This window comes from Saccopteryx bilineata, chromosome 5, assembly GCF_036850765.1.
Source record: "Saccopteryx bilineata isolate mSacBil1 chromosome 5, mSacBil1_pri_phased_curated, whole genome shotgun sequence".
In the NCBI taxonomy this organism is placed as follows: domain Eukaryota; kingdom Metazoa; phylum Chordata; class Mammalia; order Chiroptera; family Emballonuridae; genus Saccopteryx; species Saccopteryx bilineata.
In genome coordinates this window covers 21,435,874-21,449,671 of record NC_089494.1, presented here as the reverse complement: position 1 = coordinate 21,449,671, position 13,798 = coordinate 21,435,874, and the positions used below count along the sequence as shown (strand labels likewise).

The following is a 13,798-nucleotide window of genomic DNA, read 5'->3' as shown; positions in this document are numbered from 1 at the left end:
ATTTTCCTTCCCTTTGCCTACCTCTACCTCCCTCCCACCCTTATTTCCTTCGGGCTATCACTACACAGTTGTCTGTGGCTATGTCTTAAATATATTTATATATATTATATATATGTTTTTTTCTTTTGCTTAATCCCTTCACCTTTTACCATCCAGGTCCCTAAACCCCCACCTCTGACAGCTGTCAGTCTGTTCCATCTATCCATGCCTCTGTTTCTGTTTTGTTCATCAGTTTGTTTCCTAAAGAACATTAGGGATGTTCTTTAGGACCTTGAATTGAACAACAATCCTGCAAACTAGTCATTAATTCTATAATTGTAGATATACAAAATACTCTTGACTAACAGAAATTGGTATCCTTGAGTATGTAAGACCCTCCAGAGAGAATTCTTCAAAGCCTTTCCAAACCTGATTTTCATATGAAAACTAATGGTTCAAGACCTGACAATGAACAATCAACTTGTGACCTGATGTTCTCAGGATGCTTATTTATAAGCCAAAGATAAAATCCACGCATTCAAAGGCTGACAAAGTCAGTTGAGAAAACCTAAATCTAAATTTATTCTAAATGCTAACCAAACATTTTACTTCGGAAATAGGGATGGATTTCTTACAGCCCTCAATCTCTCTGTGTGTATATGTTGTGTATTTCAATGTGTATGGTATATGGTGCTGTTATATGTATGAAAAGCTAATATTTTCTGATTCACTAGCAGCAAGCTATAGCCTTCTTACTGAGGTGGACAGTAGATTTATACCCATCTATTCATGCTCCAAAGTCCATCATGCATTTTCAAAATGGCTGGTTGAGGAAGGTATCTCTTTACCAGTAAAAGATTCATCCTGATTAAAAAAGCCAAACTTTGGAAACTAGGGCAAAAATTCTGCAATTTATTATAGGATTTTGTTCCAAAAAATACCTGTAGAAATCTATTTATTGAGGCTTACTCCTAATATTTATTTTCCATACTAAGTATAAACATAGTTTTACAAGCTGAGAGACCCTTTTCACCTCAATAAAAACCCTCAAAAGTCAAAGTGTCTTTTCTGACCCTTTCTCCTTTTCTCTACAGTGGGATTAGCCTGATGTCCAATTCCATCCTCACATATACCCCCACCTAAGAACAGTATCAGCCATAAACAATGGCTTACATTGCACTCGTTTATACTATTTCTAGCAGCCCTTGTGACACAGAACCGAATACGGTGAGATGGAAATACAATACCTTGAGCTGGGGAGTTCAGAGTGTACAGCAGATGTTTAACAGATTTATGGACAGTTCGGAAACCTTCGTTAGTTGTGACGTGTGGATAAACCTTCTGGACCACCAGGAGTGCACTAACGAGTCAAAAAACAATTAAACCAAACTGCATTTCAAGGTTTGCAGACAGAAACAAAAGGTTATTCAAAGAGAAAACGTCTACAGTATAGAAATTTTTTTTTATAACATAAAAAGACAAGCTGCTGCTTTTGTTGTTTAATTACTTGTTTGCCTGCTCATGCACAAAATCTCAACAAAATGTTCATGAACCAGACAGAGCACTTCACGTTGCCAGGATTCTAAAGCCGCGGCGCTCAAATGCCTGAAAGCAAGGGAGTGAAGTCACTCCACTTGCTACAGTTAAGACGTAAAGATAAGCGATTAGGAAATAGTTACTTCCAATGAAAGGACAGCACTTTCTTTTTGTTTAGTAAAGGAAAAAATTAAACATTGGCAATTATTTTCACTAAACATCATGCCCACAATGCAATATATAAATCGTGTATCATAGAAATGTACACTTGAAACCTATATAATACTATTAACCTATGTCACTCCCCCCCCCCAAAAAAAATAGAAATCACACCCAGATAAAGGACCTAGTTTCAGGAATAATTATTATTTAATCATTTGATAAATATTTATCTCTTATTAAATAAATGGCAATGTTTTTGAAAAAATAAAAGGAGCTTGCCCTAGTTAAAGACTGCATTCCGTTCTCTAAGTGGCCCGCAGACACTGCTCCGGCAGAAGCTCAAAATGAACATCTAGACTGACTGGCACTGTCTTCCCACGATTATTATGTCACCAATAAGATGGTCAGTCTGCACTGGAAACGAGCCATCAGCGAATTCACTTATGCTTGAGTTCAATTCATATTTCTAAAAAGCAACTAGCTACTTAAGAAATGCAATTCCCAGCCCTGGCCAGTTAGCTCAGTGGTAGAGCGTCGGCCTGGCGTGCAGAAGTCCTGGGTTCGATTCCCGGCCAGGGCACACAGGAGAAGCACCCATCTGCTTCTCCACCCCTCCCCCTCTCCTTCCTCTCTGTCTCTCTCTTCCCCTCCCGCAGCCAAGGCTCCATTGGAGCAAAGATGGCCCGGGTGCTGGGGATGGCTCCTTGGCCTCTGCCCCAGGCGCTGGAGTGGCTCTGGTTGCGACAGAGCGATGCCCGGAGGGGCAGTGCATCGCCCCCTGGTGGGCAGAGCATCGCTCCTGGTGGGCGTGCCGGGTGGATCCCGGTGGGGCGCATGCGGGAGTCTGTCTGACTGTCTCTCCCCGTTTCCAGCTTCAGAAAAATACAAAAAAAAATGCAATTCCCTTTTTGTTATTAGAATATTAAAAAAATGCTGGTATTGTACATGTTAAGTCTGAATTTCACAAATACTGTGATTTTTTTTACCAATGATCAAAGCTAAAGCAATGTTTTAATTTACAAGGGTAGTTACCAGACCAAAAGGTTTTGTTAACAATTTGCCATTATAAAGTTAAATGTAGTACAAATTAGCTAATAGTTTTTCCCTATGTGTCTCAGCCAACTGAAGGCTCACTCTAGCATTAGACACAATATATGCATATACGTTTATGGTATTCTACAATATATTTAGAATTTTTAATATTTTGATTAAGATTATTTTAACTTTAGCTTTCTAACTATGAATAAAAGCTATATTTAGAGTGTGAAATTTTGAGTTTTTTCTAGTTTCTACTATAATATTAGGATATCCATATACATTTGGATATATTTGTCCATCAATATACATACATATATATGATTTCACTTAGTTCTGTAATAAGTCCATAATGTCAAGATCATTTGCCTGTTTTGAAGACGGGACAACTAAAGTTGAAAAAGTTAAATAACTTTCTCAGTTTTATCAGTTAATAAAGAGAGCTGGTTCTATCTCATTTCAAAGCTTATGTTCCTTAAACTCAACATCTCGCCTCCGGCACAGAGACTCTGCCCTAACACTATGCGGGAGGCGGAGGGCAGAACATTTTTGCACAGAGCCCACGGGCATCGTTAATTTGTTATGCCAGCTGTGTGTTTGGCCATAGAGATGTTGCTCTACTACTTTCATCTCTGCTCTGTATACATAACAGTCAATACCTCAGGCATTTTTATACATATTTGCCCCAAGAATCTCCTGGTTCTCGGTCTTCAGTTATTTCTGAACCCTTGTGACCACGGTAACCAATTAAACAGTCGCAGGTCCTAGATCTCTGCCAGCCTTCTCCCAGTGTGACCCACTGCCTGACTTCCCTCATCTATTGTCCCAGAGAAACACCTTCAAAGACTGAATACTTGGCACTATCATTAAAACTGTCAGCCTTGTTGTTATATATTAGCATTAATAAAGTGTTAGTAGGCTTAATTCATTTTTATCCAACAAAACATAACTTACTAATAATAATGACACCTGGCCCCCCATTCTCTCTAAAATCCTTAGATTTTATCAGAATCAACAATCAGAATATTTTCATTTTACTTTATAGATATTTTTCCTGGTGTTCATATAAAAACAGAAGTTACCCTCAAACAAGCTGTCTCACAAATAAATATAATTTTAAAAAGGGTTTTGTGATTCACATCTCAGCACAGCTTCTTCATAAATGGTAAAATTAATGAATATTTTTATATACTCTTGATTTTCAGCAATTGCTCATTTTTTGCTAATTTCTGTCATAACGTTGACATTATATAATTTAGTTTTGGTAATTTCATTACACAACAACTTACAACTTAAAGTTGTTGGAGAAAATGATGAAAATTGTTATGGGGTTCATAGAGTAAGATAAACCAATGAAACTATAATTTGGTGATAAAATATAGTTATTTGTGAGGAAATTGTGGCTTTTAATGATACTCGGTTTAATAACAATAGTAAAGAAGTTTTAACTTTAAAAATGGTTTATCATGGGCTTTCTAACAGAAATATAATGCAAGCCACATATACAATTTTATATTTTCTAGTAGTCACATTACAAAAATTAATTCCAATAACATATTTTACTTAATCCAGTACATCCAAAATATATTGTTTTAACATTTAATCAACATAAAATTATAATGAAACATTTTGTCTTTTATTGTACTAAGTCTTCAAAATTCACCATGCATTTTTACACTTAAATTGTCATTTAAAAATACTTAATCTGTATTTAGATTTTACAACATTTGCAGGTGAAAAAGTAGGTTCACTGTACCCACTCTGTTCTGAACACACTAAAAGATTAACCAGTTACTGTATCAAGTGTCAAGTGTTTAAACTTTAAAGTAATTAAAATCAAATAAAGTAAAAAATTCAGTTGCCTAAGTCAAAACCATATATATATGGCTGGGAGTTATATTTAAAAGAATGAATATATAAATTAGCAATTTTATATATTACTTTAAAAAAAGAGTTGTTCTGATTCATTAAAAGTCAAATGCCATCTACTTTAAAAATAACTTTAAGCTACTCCTTTTTTCTTCTTCATTACTATAGAGTCTGGTTTATAAAATTTATAACCATTAGTGACAGCAAACTCTGTATGCTATAATCCACAATAATTTTATTTTTGATTTTAAGAAAACCAAAATGGCCATAGTACAACATCCTTGCTATACAATATACTCCATAAAAATAATGCCTAAAGTGTTCGTTTTGTTTATTTATTTATTTATTTATTATTTCTTCATTTACTTTGACCCTAAACTATTTTTAGGTATTTTACTTTCTACTGAATATTATTTTATAGGATTTTTATTTTTTATTTGTTGTTTTTTTAACCACATTTCATTAAGGTATAATTCACATACAATATGATGCACCTCAGTTATAGTTCAATAAGTTTTGCCAAATTTATATAGTGAGGTAGCCACAGCATGCTAGCAATGTATAAAGCATTTTGGTCCCTCCCCCAATTTCCTCATACTCCCAATAGTTGCTCCAGCGTGCACTGGTCTGATTTCAAACACTATAAATTAAGTTTTCAATTTGAGAACTTCATTTAAATGAATATAATATCTACACATCCAGTATGGGTATTTTCTCTTTTTTAGGAGAGTGGGATGTCTGGGTTCTTTTACCAGCATAATATTCATAAGATTTATTCATCTTGTTGTATGATTCAGTAATTTGTTTATTTGTTGTTGAGTAATTCCAATGTAGAAATAAACTATAATTTTTTTGCCACCTGCTTATAAATATTTCTTTATTCTCCACTTTTAGCTATTATAAATAAATCTGCTATAAGCAGTAGCATGCAAATTTTCATGTGGCAATGTTTTCATTTTCTTTGAGTAAATACCCAAGAATAGAAAACTATATCATACAAATCTACTGTTAACTGTTAACTTCACTAGAATTTATCACACTGTTTTCAAAAATGGTTATATCACTTTACATTCTAACTAGCAATGTATGAGAGTTCTATTTACTCTACATTCTTGTCAACAATTGCAGTTGTTCATCTTTAAAATTTTTACCCATTCTGGTGAGTGTGTAGTGATATTTTACTGCAGTCTAAATATTTATTTTACTCTCTTTTTTTGCTATGCTATATACTCAAACAATCTCTCTTCTCCTTTAATTGATTTACCTGGTTGTTTTCTAAGATAGACTATAAATAGGAGGAAAAAGATCAAGTGTAAATATTTTGGGCAAGTGAAAATATCCCTAAGTGCCAAAATGAGAACCAATCTAGAGAATCAAATTTCCTAAATAATGTTCCTTCTGCAAATTAGTTATGACATGCTATTGTGGAAAGAGTACAGGGCTCAAATTCCTTGAGTTCAGGTCCTGCCTTTGCCACTTACTGATTGTAGAGCTTTAGGGAAGTCATATGACTTCCAGAAGGGTTTGTTTCCTCTTCTAAAAAATGGAGATATCTATTGTCTCAATCTCAAAGCACTGTTGTGAGGATTAAATGAGATTAATTTATCAACAAAAGGCTTATTATGAGGTCTTTGAATAAACAAGCTCTTGGAAGCCTTTCAAAGAAGATGAGAAGACTCTTCTGGTGCTTCTGACATTAGAGATGGCAGACATAGTACTATTAATGATATATTAGAGAGGCAGTCTGGGTTCTGGAGTTAGAAAACTCAGGTTTAAAGCCTCCTTGTTGCATGATCATCAAACATTTAATTTTTATGACCCTCTCTCATTTACAACATAAATAATAGTTTAGTTGTAGGATTTAATGTGAGATATATATATGACCCAGTAAAGTGTCTGGTATATATAATGGGTACTCAATAATTGATAGTTATTGATGCAGTTGTTGTTGGTCATTTTTTAATGCACATTTACAAATTAACTAGACAGGACAGTCAAAAACTAAGTACTTGTTCATTAAATTCTACACACTGGTCATACTCTAATCTTTCCTATGAGGAAAGCAATCTTTGAAGAGGTTTCTTCTGTAAAAATTTTCAAATCTCTGTGTTATATATGTCAAATAAAGCCAACCTAATATGTAGGCCCAGAAAGATCATTTACAACCTGGTTGCATATGAGGGAGACCAACTGCTTTGAGGTGGCTCAGTTCAAAGCTCTAACTAAGAGGTTTGTTTTACATTGGAGAGTATCAACCAAAACCCAGTGAGATAGTTTATTCTTGGGTAGTTTAAATGCTAGATATAGAGTTCTCATTGTCCCTAAATTAGCCTGAGCCAATGTTCCAATCTACCTTTGGTCCTGCTATATACCTCTCTCAGCAACTCGGGGACCCTACTGACAATCTAGTTGTTAATTTTGGTGTTCCTCCTCCTCACTTTTCTCATGTACATTTTGACAACCCTGAAGACTTAAATGTGTGTTTCCACTTTCTTTAACTAATACCTTTACTTTTATTGTAAAAATCTGCAATAAGATACTGAAGGGTTCTTGGCTCTGTATTGAAACTACCTACCTACCAGTGATCCTCACAGGTAATAATTTTTAAAACTGACTTGTTTGTGCATAGTGAGATCTCACTTAATTCCTACATTTTCTTACCTGTTTGCATTTCGAAGAACATCAAATACATTGCTTAGCATCGTGTCATTCTGAAACATCTTTGGAAAACTAGAGAGAAGCTGCCACACGGCTGTTTGCTCTTGCACTTGTGAGAAGAAAGACAGCACTTTGACCATTTCCTGAAATACTGTCTTCTGATTGTTGGGGTCCCTTGAGATCTTAAAAAATCAAATAACAAACAGGATAAAATAAGACATCAACATTTGTAATCACATGGCTCATTATTTTTGACAACATTAAACGTAGATTTTAGCATAGCTATTCATTCCATTTTCATTCAGTTTGAAGTCATCTTTTACATGAAAGACAAAAAAAATTCATTTGTTCTTAATCATAATTGCATCTTTTCCTGTACCTACAGAAATTGGTATGTTTAAAATTTAATTAACAGAACTATACTTAAAATTGTATTTTTGGAAATTAATTATGTTTTCTAGGACCTGATTTGGGAGCTACAGACATCTTTTCCCTCTATCCATTAAATAACCTTATTAATTATTTTGGTGAAGAACCCTTAAGACTTTATATACATATTTTTATGTATAGTATATATACACATATATATGAAAATCTTTACTATTACAATACACATATTCACTTTGAATATTTCTTGCCAATCCCCTCTAGCCTGCCAAGTTTCTGTTGAGAAACTAGCTGACAATCTTTTCTTATAGGTAACTTACTTTTCTCTTGCTGCTTTTAAGATTCTTGCCTGACCAGGCATTGGTGCAGTGGATAGAGCATTGGCCTGGGATGCAGGGGACCCAGGTTTGAAACCCTGAGGTCTCTGGCTTGAGCATGGGCTCACCATCTTAAGCGTGGGATCATAGACATGACCCCATGGTTGCTGGCTTGAGCTCAAAGGTAACTGTCTTAAAGCCCAAGGTCACTAGCTTGAGCATAAGTTCTCTGACTTGAGCAAGGGGTGACTGGCTTGGCTGAAGCCCCCTGGTCAAGGCACATCTGAGAAAGCAATCAATGAACAACTAAGGTGCCACAACAAAGGACTGATGTTTCTCATCTCTCTCCCTTCCTCTCTGTCTGTCCTTCTCTGTTTCTCTCTCTCTCTTTCTGGAAAATAAATAAATAAATAAAGATTCTGTCTTTGTCTTTTGCATTTTATGATGTGTCTTGGTGTGGGTCTCTTTGGGTTCAACTTGTTAGGAACTCTCTTTACTTTCTTGATTTGTGTGTCTATTTTCTCTTCACTGGGTTAGGGAAGTTTTCTGTCATTACTTTTTCAAATAGGTTTTTAACTTCTTGCTCTTTCCTTCTTCCTGCACCCTCAGGAGGTGAATGTTGGTATGCTTGAAGTTGTCCCAGTGGCTTCTTACACTATCCTCATCTTTGAGGGGTTCTTTTTCCTTTCTCTTTTTCTGACTAGTATTTTTTATTTCCTTATATCCCAAGTTGCTGATTTTATTCTTGGCTTTATCTGATATTCTGTTGAGTCTCTGTAATTATTTTTCATTTCAGTTAGTGTATCCTTCATTTCTCACTGGTTCTTTTTTTTATGATTTCTACGTCTTTTTTTTTATGCTGTTGAAGTTCTAAGTTCATTAGCATTCTTATAAACAGTATTTTTAACTCTGCCTATAGTAAATTGTCTCCACTTTGTTTACTTCCTTTTCTGGAGTATTACCCTGTTCCTTCATTTAAGACATGATTCTTTGTCTCCTCATTTGGCAACCTCCCTGTGTTTGCTTCTATGTATTACATAGAGCTGTTACATAGCTCTACTGGGCTTGGTAGAGTGACCTAATGTAGTAGGCATTCTGTAGGGTCCAATGGTGCATCTTCTTTCACCTGAGCTGGGCATTCCAGGTGCACCTTCTCTCCCTCTCCCCTGTATAGACTCTGTGCAACCTCCTTGAACAAATGTATCCTTAACTATACATTATACTTATTGGGCAGATAAGTTTGTAAACTGTAATTTTCATGCTCACTTTGTTAAAGATGGCGCTGCTCCCGTAAATGGCCATCACCTAGGTAATAATATTAATTGCCTTCCTGCTTGGGAAGGTGCTTGGTTATACTAATGTGTGCTGGGGGAGGGCTTTCACTTGGAAAAGTTTTAAAAGGAGAAGCTAGGAGGCCATTTTAAGAGAGACTACATTGTTGCAGAGAGGGGAGGAGCCCACTTTGTTGCAGGAGAGAAGCCATGTGGTTGGAGGGGAGGAGGCAGCCAAAATGAAGGTATGCACAGGGGACTGAGGCTGGTGAGGCCTTTGATTCTAGGAAAAACCAGAGAAAGTCAGTGACTTTGGGAGCCCTGAATGGAAAGGGAAGCATTTTCCTGCTGTGTGTATTTTCTTGCCTGCCAGTTGTAAGCAGGAATAAAGGATGGCCCACCAGTTATTGGCTCTGTTGTTACTGTCTGTCTGAATTAAATGGGAACCTACATGGGCCAGGCAGCTGTGATGGTGGCCGTAGCTACTGGCCCTCCAAAACTCTAAAAAACTGCTGAGTTTTTCAAGAAAGGATTTTAAGTGTTATACAATGGATTGAGATTATTATAACAGAGTAATTCAAGGATTCTGTTCTTAATAAATATTACTTATATTATTAAAATTGAGGAAATCAAGGTAAAAATATTAGAAGTAGAAATGTGTCAATTATACCTATTAATAAAATTTCAAAAGAATTCTATAAATATATATTTATATATTTTATTAAGTGAGAGGCAGGGAGACAGACTCCCACATGCGCTGGAACCGGGATCCACCCAGGAAGCCTCCTATAGGGCAAAGCTCTGCTCATCTGGAGTGATGCTCTGTTGTTTGGCAACCAAGCTATTTCGGCACCTGAAGCAAGGCCATGGAGCTATCCTTAGCACCGGGGTCAAATAGCTCAAATCATTTGAGCCATGGCTGCAGGAGCAGAGGAGAGGACAGAGAGAGAGAGAGAGAGAGAGAGAGAGAGAGAGAGAGAGAGAGAGGTGCAGGGGTGGAGAAGCAGATGGTCACTTCTCCTGTGGGCCCTGACCAGGAATCAAACCCAGGATTTCCACATATTGGGCCAACGTTCTACCACTGAGCCAACCGGCCAGGTCCAGAATTCTGTGTATTTTTATGATCCTTCAGTGTACATAGAATTTGATTAAAGGTAGGATGGTGTTTTATTTTTACATTGTAGTTTAAAACGAACATATAAAAGTGGTTATTAGCACTTCATAAAATGAAGTTCTCAGTTCTAGTGTATATTTTAGAGAAAGAAATATATTGTGTCATAAAAAAATCAGTTTTCAAATTAGGTTTTGTATTAGTGAAAAATTAAAAAGCTTACCCATTATTCTAACTTCTGAGAGTTACATGGCTTTAACAGTTTTATTATGGAACTTACATTACATCCTAAGTAATCTCACTTAAATTTCTCAGGGAAAACAATCAATCTGCATTCACCATTTAACAAAGCTGTATTTAATCTACAAATATAAGTCTACATTAACCAAAATGCAATGTTTTTGGTTCAATGCAATCCTGCACATTAAAATAGAAAGCAGACATTCCTTAGAAAATTGGAAAATTGGCCACAGTATTGGCGAATCTCTATGTGCGAATCCATACCAAAAGCCAGCAAATATTCTGGTCAGCATTTTGCAGTCCATGTGGGCTATGGGCCTATTCTTTGCATCATGTTGACTCACTTTGTGTATATGAGAAGAAAACAGTACCTTTCCTTCTATTGTTGAGATTTTGATCTTATTGAAATATTTACACTCACCTGAGAGATCTGGTTTGTTAGTTCTTGGAGAGAAGACTCTAAAAGGGTCGTGTTGGACAGGCAAAATTTGTTTAAGATATTTTTCCCTAGAGTGGTCCAAGAGAAGGTATAATCAGCAATATATCCTGGATAACTCTCACACAATTCTCTTCGTATCTCTTCTGAAGTTGAATTTTGCTTTAAAAGCTAAAAATGTGTGTGAGAAGAGTGAGATAATTTTGTTAGTAAATATACAAATTAAGGTAATCTAGTCTTTAAGGAAATTGACATATCTTCACAATAATCATTTTAATATTGTGCATTATAGCAAAATTACCCTAAAAGATACTGGGTTTGCCCATGAAGAATCACCAAAAGTGTGAATGTAGTAATTCTCATCATTGTTATTATTTAAATGCTTTTCATATCATTTAACTGAACTCATTCCCTCTCTCTGATCAGAAAACTTAAATGCATCAGATCTTTTCTAACAAAACTCTTCAGGCTTAAAAATCTTAGTGTTTCCTGGGCATTTCAAAGCAGAGACTCAGGTTTTCTAACTCTTTATGACACTTCATGGAAAATTGGCTACATCTTTGGAAGGCTTCCAAAAAAAAGTAGCAGCTTAAGAGTCTATTCTCAAGATCAACAGTGTTTATTTAGAGAAGTGGAAAAATATGAGTTATGTTTCATTTGTAAAGCAATTATTTCATTTAAGAATTATGCATATAAAAAAGACAAACATGTATATGAAAATACATGAAAGTATATAATTACCAAAAGCAATAGTTGGAAAGCATTTTCATTATGCAATCATTTTACGTCCTCCATATATTTCACAATACAGACCAATCACAGGTGCAGCAATATTTCAGCTGTAATATTGATCACATTCACCCTTATGAACTTTAGATATTTACAGAGACTATAGTATTTATTTGTAGTATTTAATATGTCCTTCCTAATAATTAATTTTTATAATCCTGTAAAGTAATGGCCGACTACTTCATTCTGCCCTTAAGTTTACATCACATAATCTACACCCAGGCTTCCAGAGACTCAACTTCTAAATGTAATGGAACAAAACAGGATTCATTTATTCTAGGATCTAAGTGCCAGGCCTTCCAGTCATTCATCCATTTCTCCTTACTAACAATGCACATAAACTCACCCCAAAATGATTTCTCTACTCATTCTTGCAAGGGTTGCAGAAAGCAGTAAAGAAAAAAAGAGAGGAATCAGAGATTGCTGACAAGGGCATCAATATGTCACCCTAATTTTTACATTCCTTCCCTGCTCCAACTACTCTAAAAATATGTATCTACACATAGAAAATTCATTTCTTACTTATCTCTACTGGATATATGACTGTGCTGCTTCACAAAATTCTGAAATTTTATTCCATATGAGAAAGAGAGCTTGGGAGCTTCAACACGATGAAGTAGTATTTTTGAGACTAGCCCTGCTCATCCAGTGCAAGACTGATTGCTTTTAGAGACCAACATGGGAGAAATAGAATGGAATAAAATAACTTTCCCTAGTTTATACACTAGCACAATGGGGGGGGAGGGGTTAAATGGGAATTAACTGGGCACATCAGAGGCTTCCTATGCTGTGCCTGCCTCAGGCAGGGTGCTTTCGGCATCTCAACTATTACTTACTATTGAAACTAGATGTTTAACATCTAGATTGGACTGAATGGGAAAGTCTTATATTTCAACCAGCACTGGCAAAATTGCTTTGATAGGTATGGTGCTTTTTCCTGGCATTCATTTCTGTGTTGTGCTTTGTTTTATTTATATAAAACCAGTTTTTTGAGCTGCCTTAGTTGTAGAAAGTGTTAACGCAGGGGTAACTAACAGAGGCATATTAAGCAGCAGTGGTTATAGTCACTGGGTGATAACTAAAAGTCAGAGATTCATCCCCATGATTCAGATCGAAGAAATGTATACTGCAAAAGACATAGATGAGTTATTTAAAATGCTTGTGTGTGTGTGTATGTGTGTGTGTGTGTGTGTGAGAGAGAGAGAGAGAGAGAGAGAGAGAGATCTGTCTATTGTAAAAATGTTGAAAATAACCTCTCCTTAATTTCTGCAGAGCACATAAAACAGAGCTAAAATATCTATCAGTGCCAGTCAACAACTGAAATGTATGAATTTGGCTGCATAAGAGACAACCAGAAAAATGGTAGGGGTGTTAGTTAATAGACAAGTACCTGATCCGCCCAAATGAATTTAAGCGCACACACACACACACACACACACACACACACACATTGAGTTCACAGGCTGCCAGTTTACATCTTTGATAGAAATTATGTATATTATCTTGCAATCTGGAATCTTAAGGTAAATGACTAGCAGATAGAAGGAAGTTCCATAAATAAACTCTGCTAAGGAAAAGGATTTTACTACTGTAGAGAAGTATATATTTTCCATTATTAGAATTTCTCTAAAGGCATTATCAGTATAAATGAGGCAGCAAGCTTGATGAGTGCTACTGTTTTGTTTGCTGTCATATAGCTTTTTCTTTCTTGCTTCAGAAAAATAAAAAAATCACATTTAATATTACCTTATTTCTTATTAAAATGAAATCTTGAGTTTGATTAAGGAACTTAATAGGAAACTAAATAAATATCCAAGACCTTAAGGAATTCAGAATGTCTCAGAATTAAGCTGTTTAACTGAAGAGCTCCTGAGAAAAGAATCTTCCTGACATATTATTCCAAAGGGGAAAGATGGCCCTAACCTCTTCTTATTTGGGAGATCTCCCTATTAATTTAAAAAGCATTTATTCAACTGCTCTTTATTATCAGTTTATTATAAAAGAAAGT

General features: G+C 35.5%; 2 protein-coding genes across 2 annotated transcripts in view; both read right to left on the bottom strand.

Moving 5' to 3' along the window:
• The window catches only part of FN1 (fibronectin 1), a 351,744-nt gene that overhangs the window by 28,130 nt on the left and 309,816 nt on the right, over positions 1–13,798 (bottom strand). The window lies entirely within an intron of this gene.
• ABCA12 (ATP binding cassette subfamily A member 12) overlaps positions 1–13,798 on the bottom strand; it is a 181,127-nt gene that overhangs the window by 97,311 nt on the left and 70,018 nt on the right. The window contains exons 6-8 of the mRNA XM_066279669.1: positions 10,987–11,172; positions 7,243–7,421; positions 1,227–1,339 (exon numbers count right to left, since the gene is read on the bottom strand). Coding sequence (XP_066135766.1) covers positions 1,227–1,339; positions 7,243–7,421; positions 10,987–11,172 — 478 coding nt within the window. The remainder of the gene's footprint in view (positions 1–1,226; positions 1,340–7,242; positions 7,422–10,986; positions 11,173–13,798) is intronic.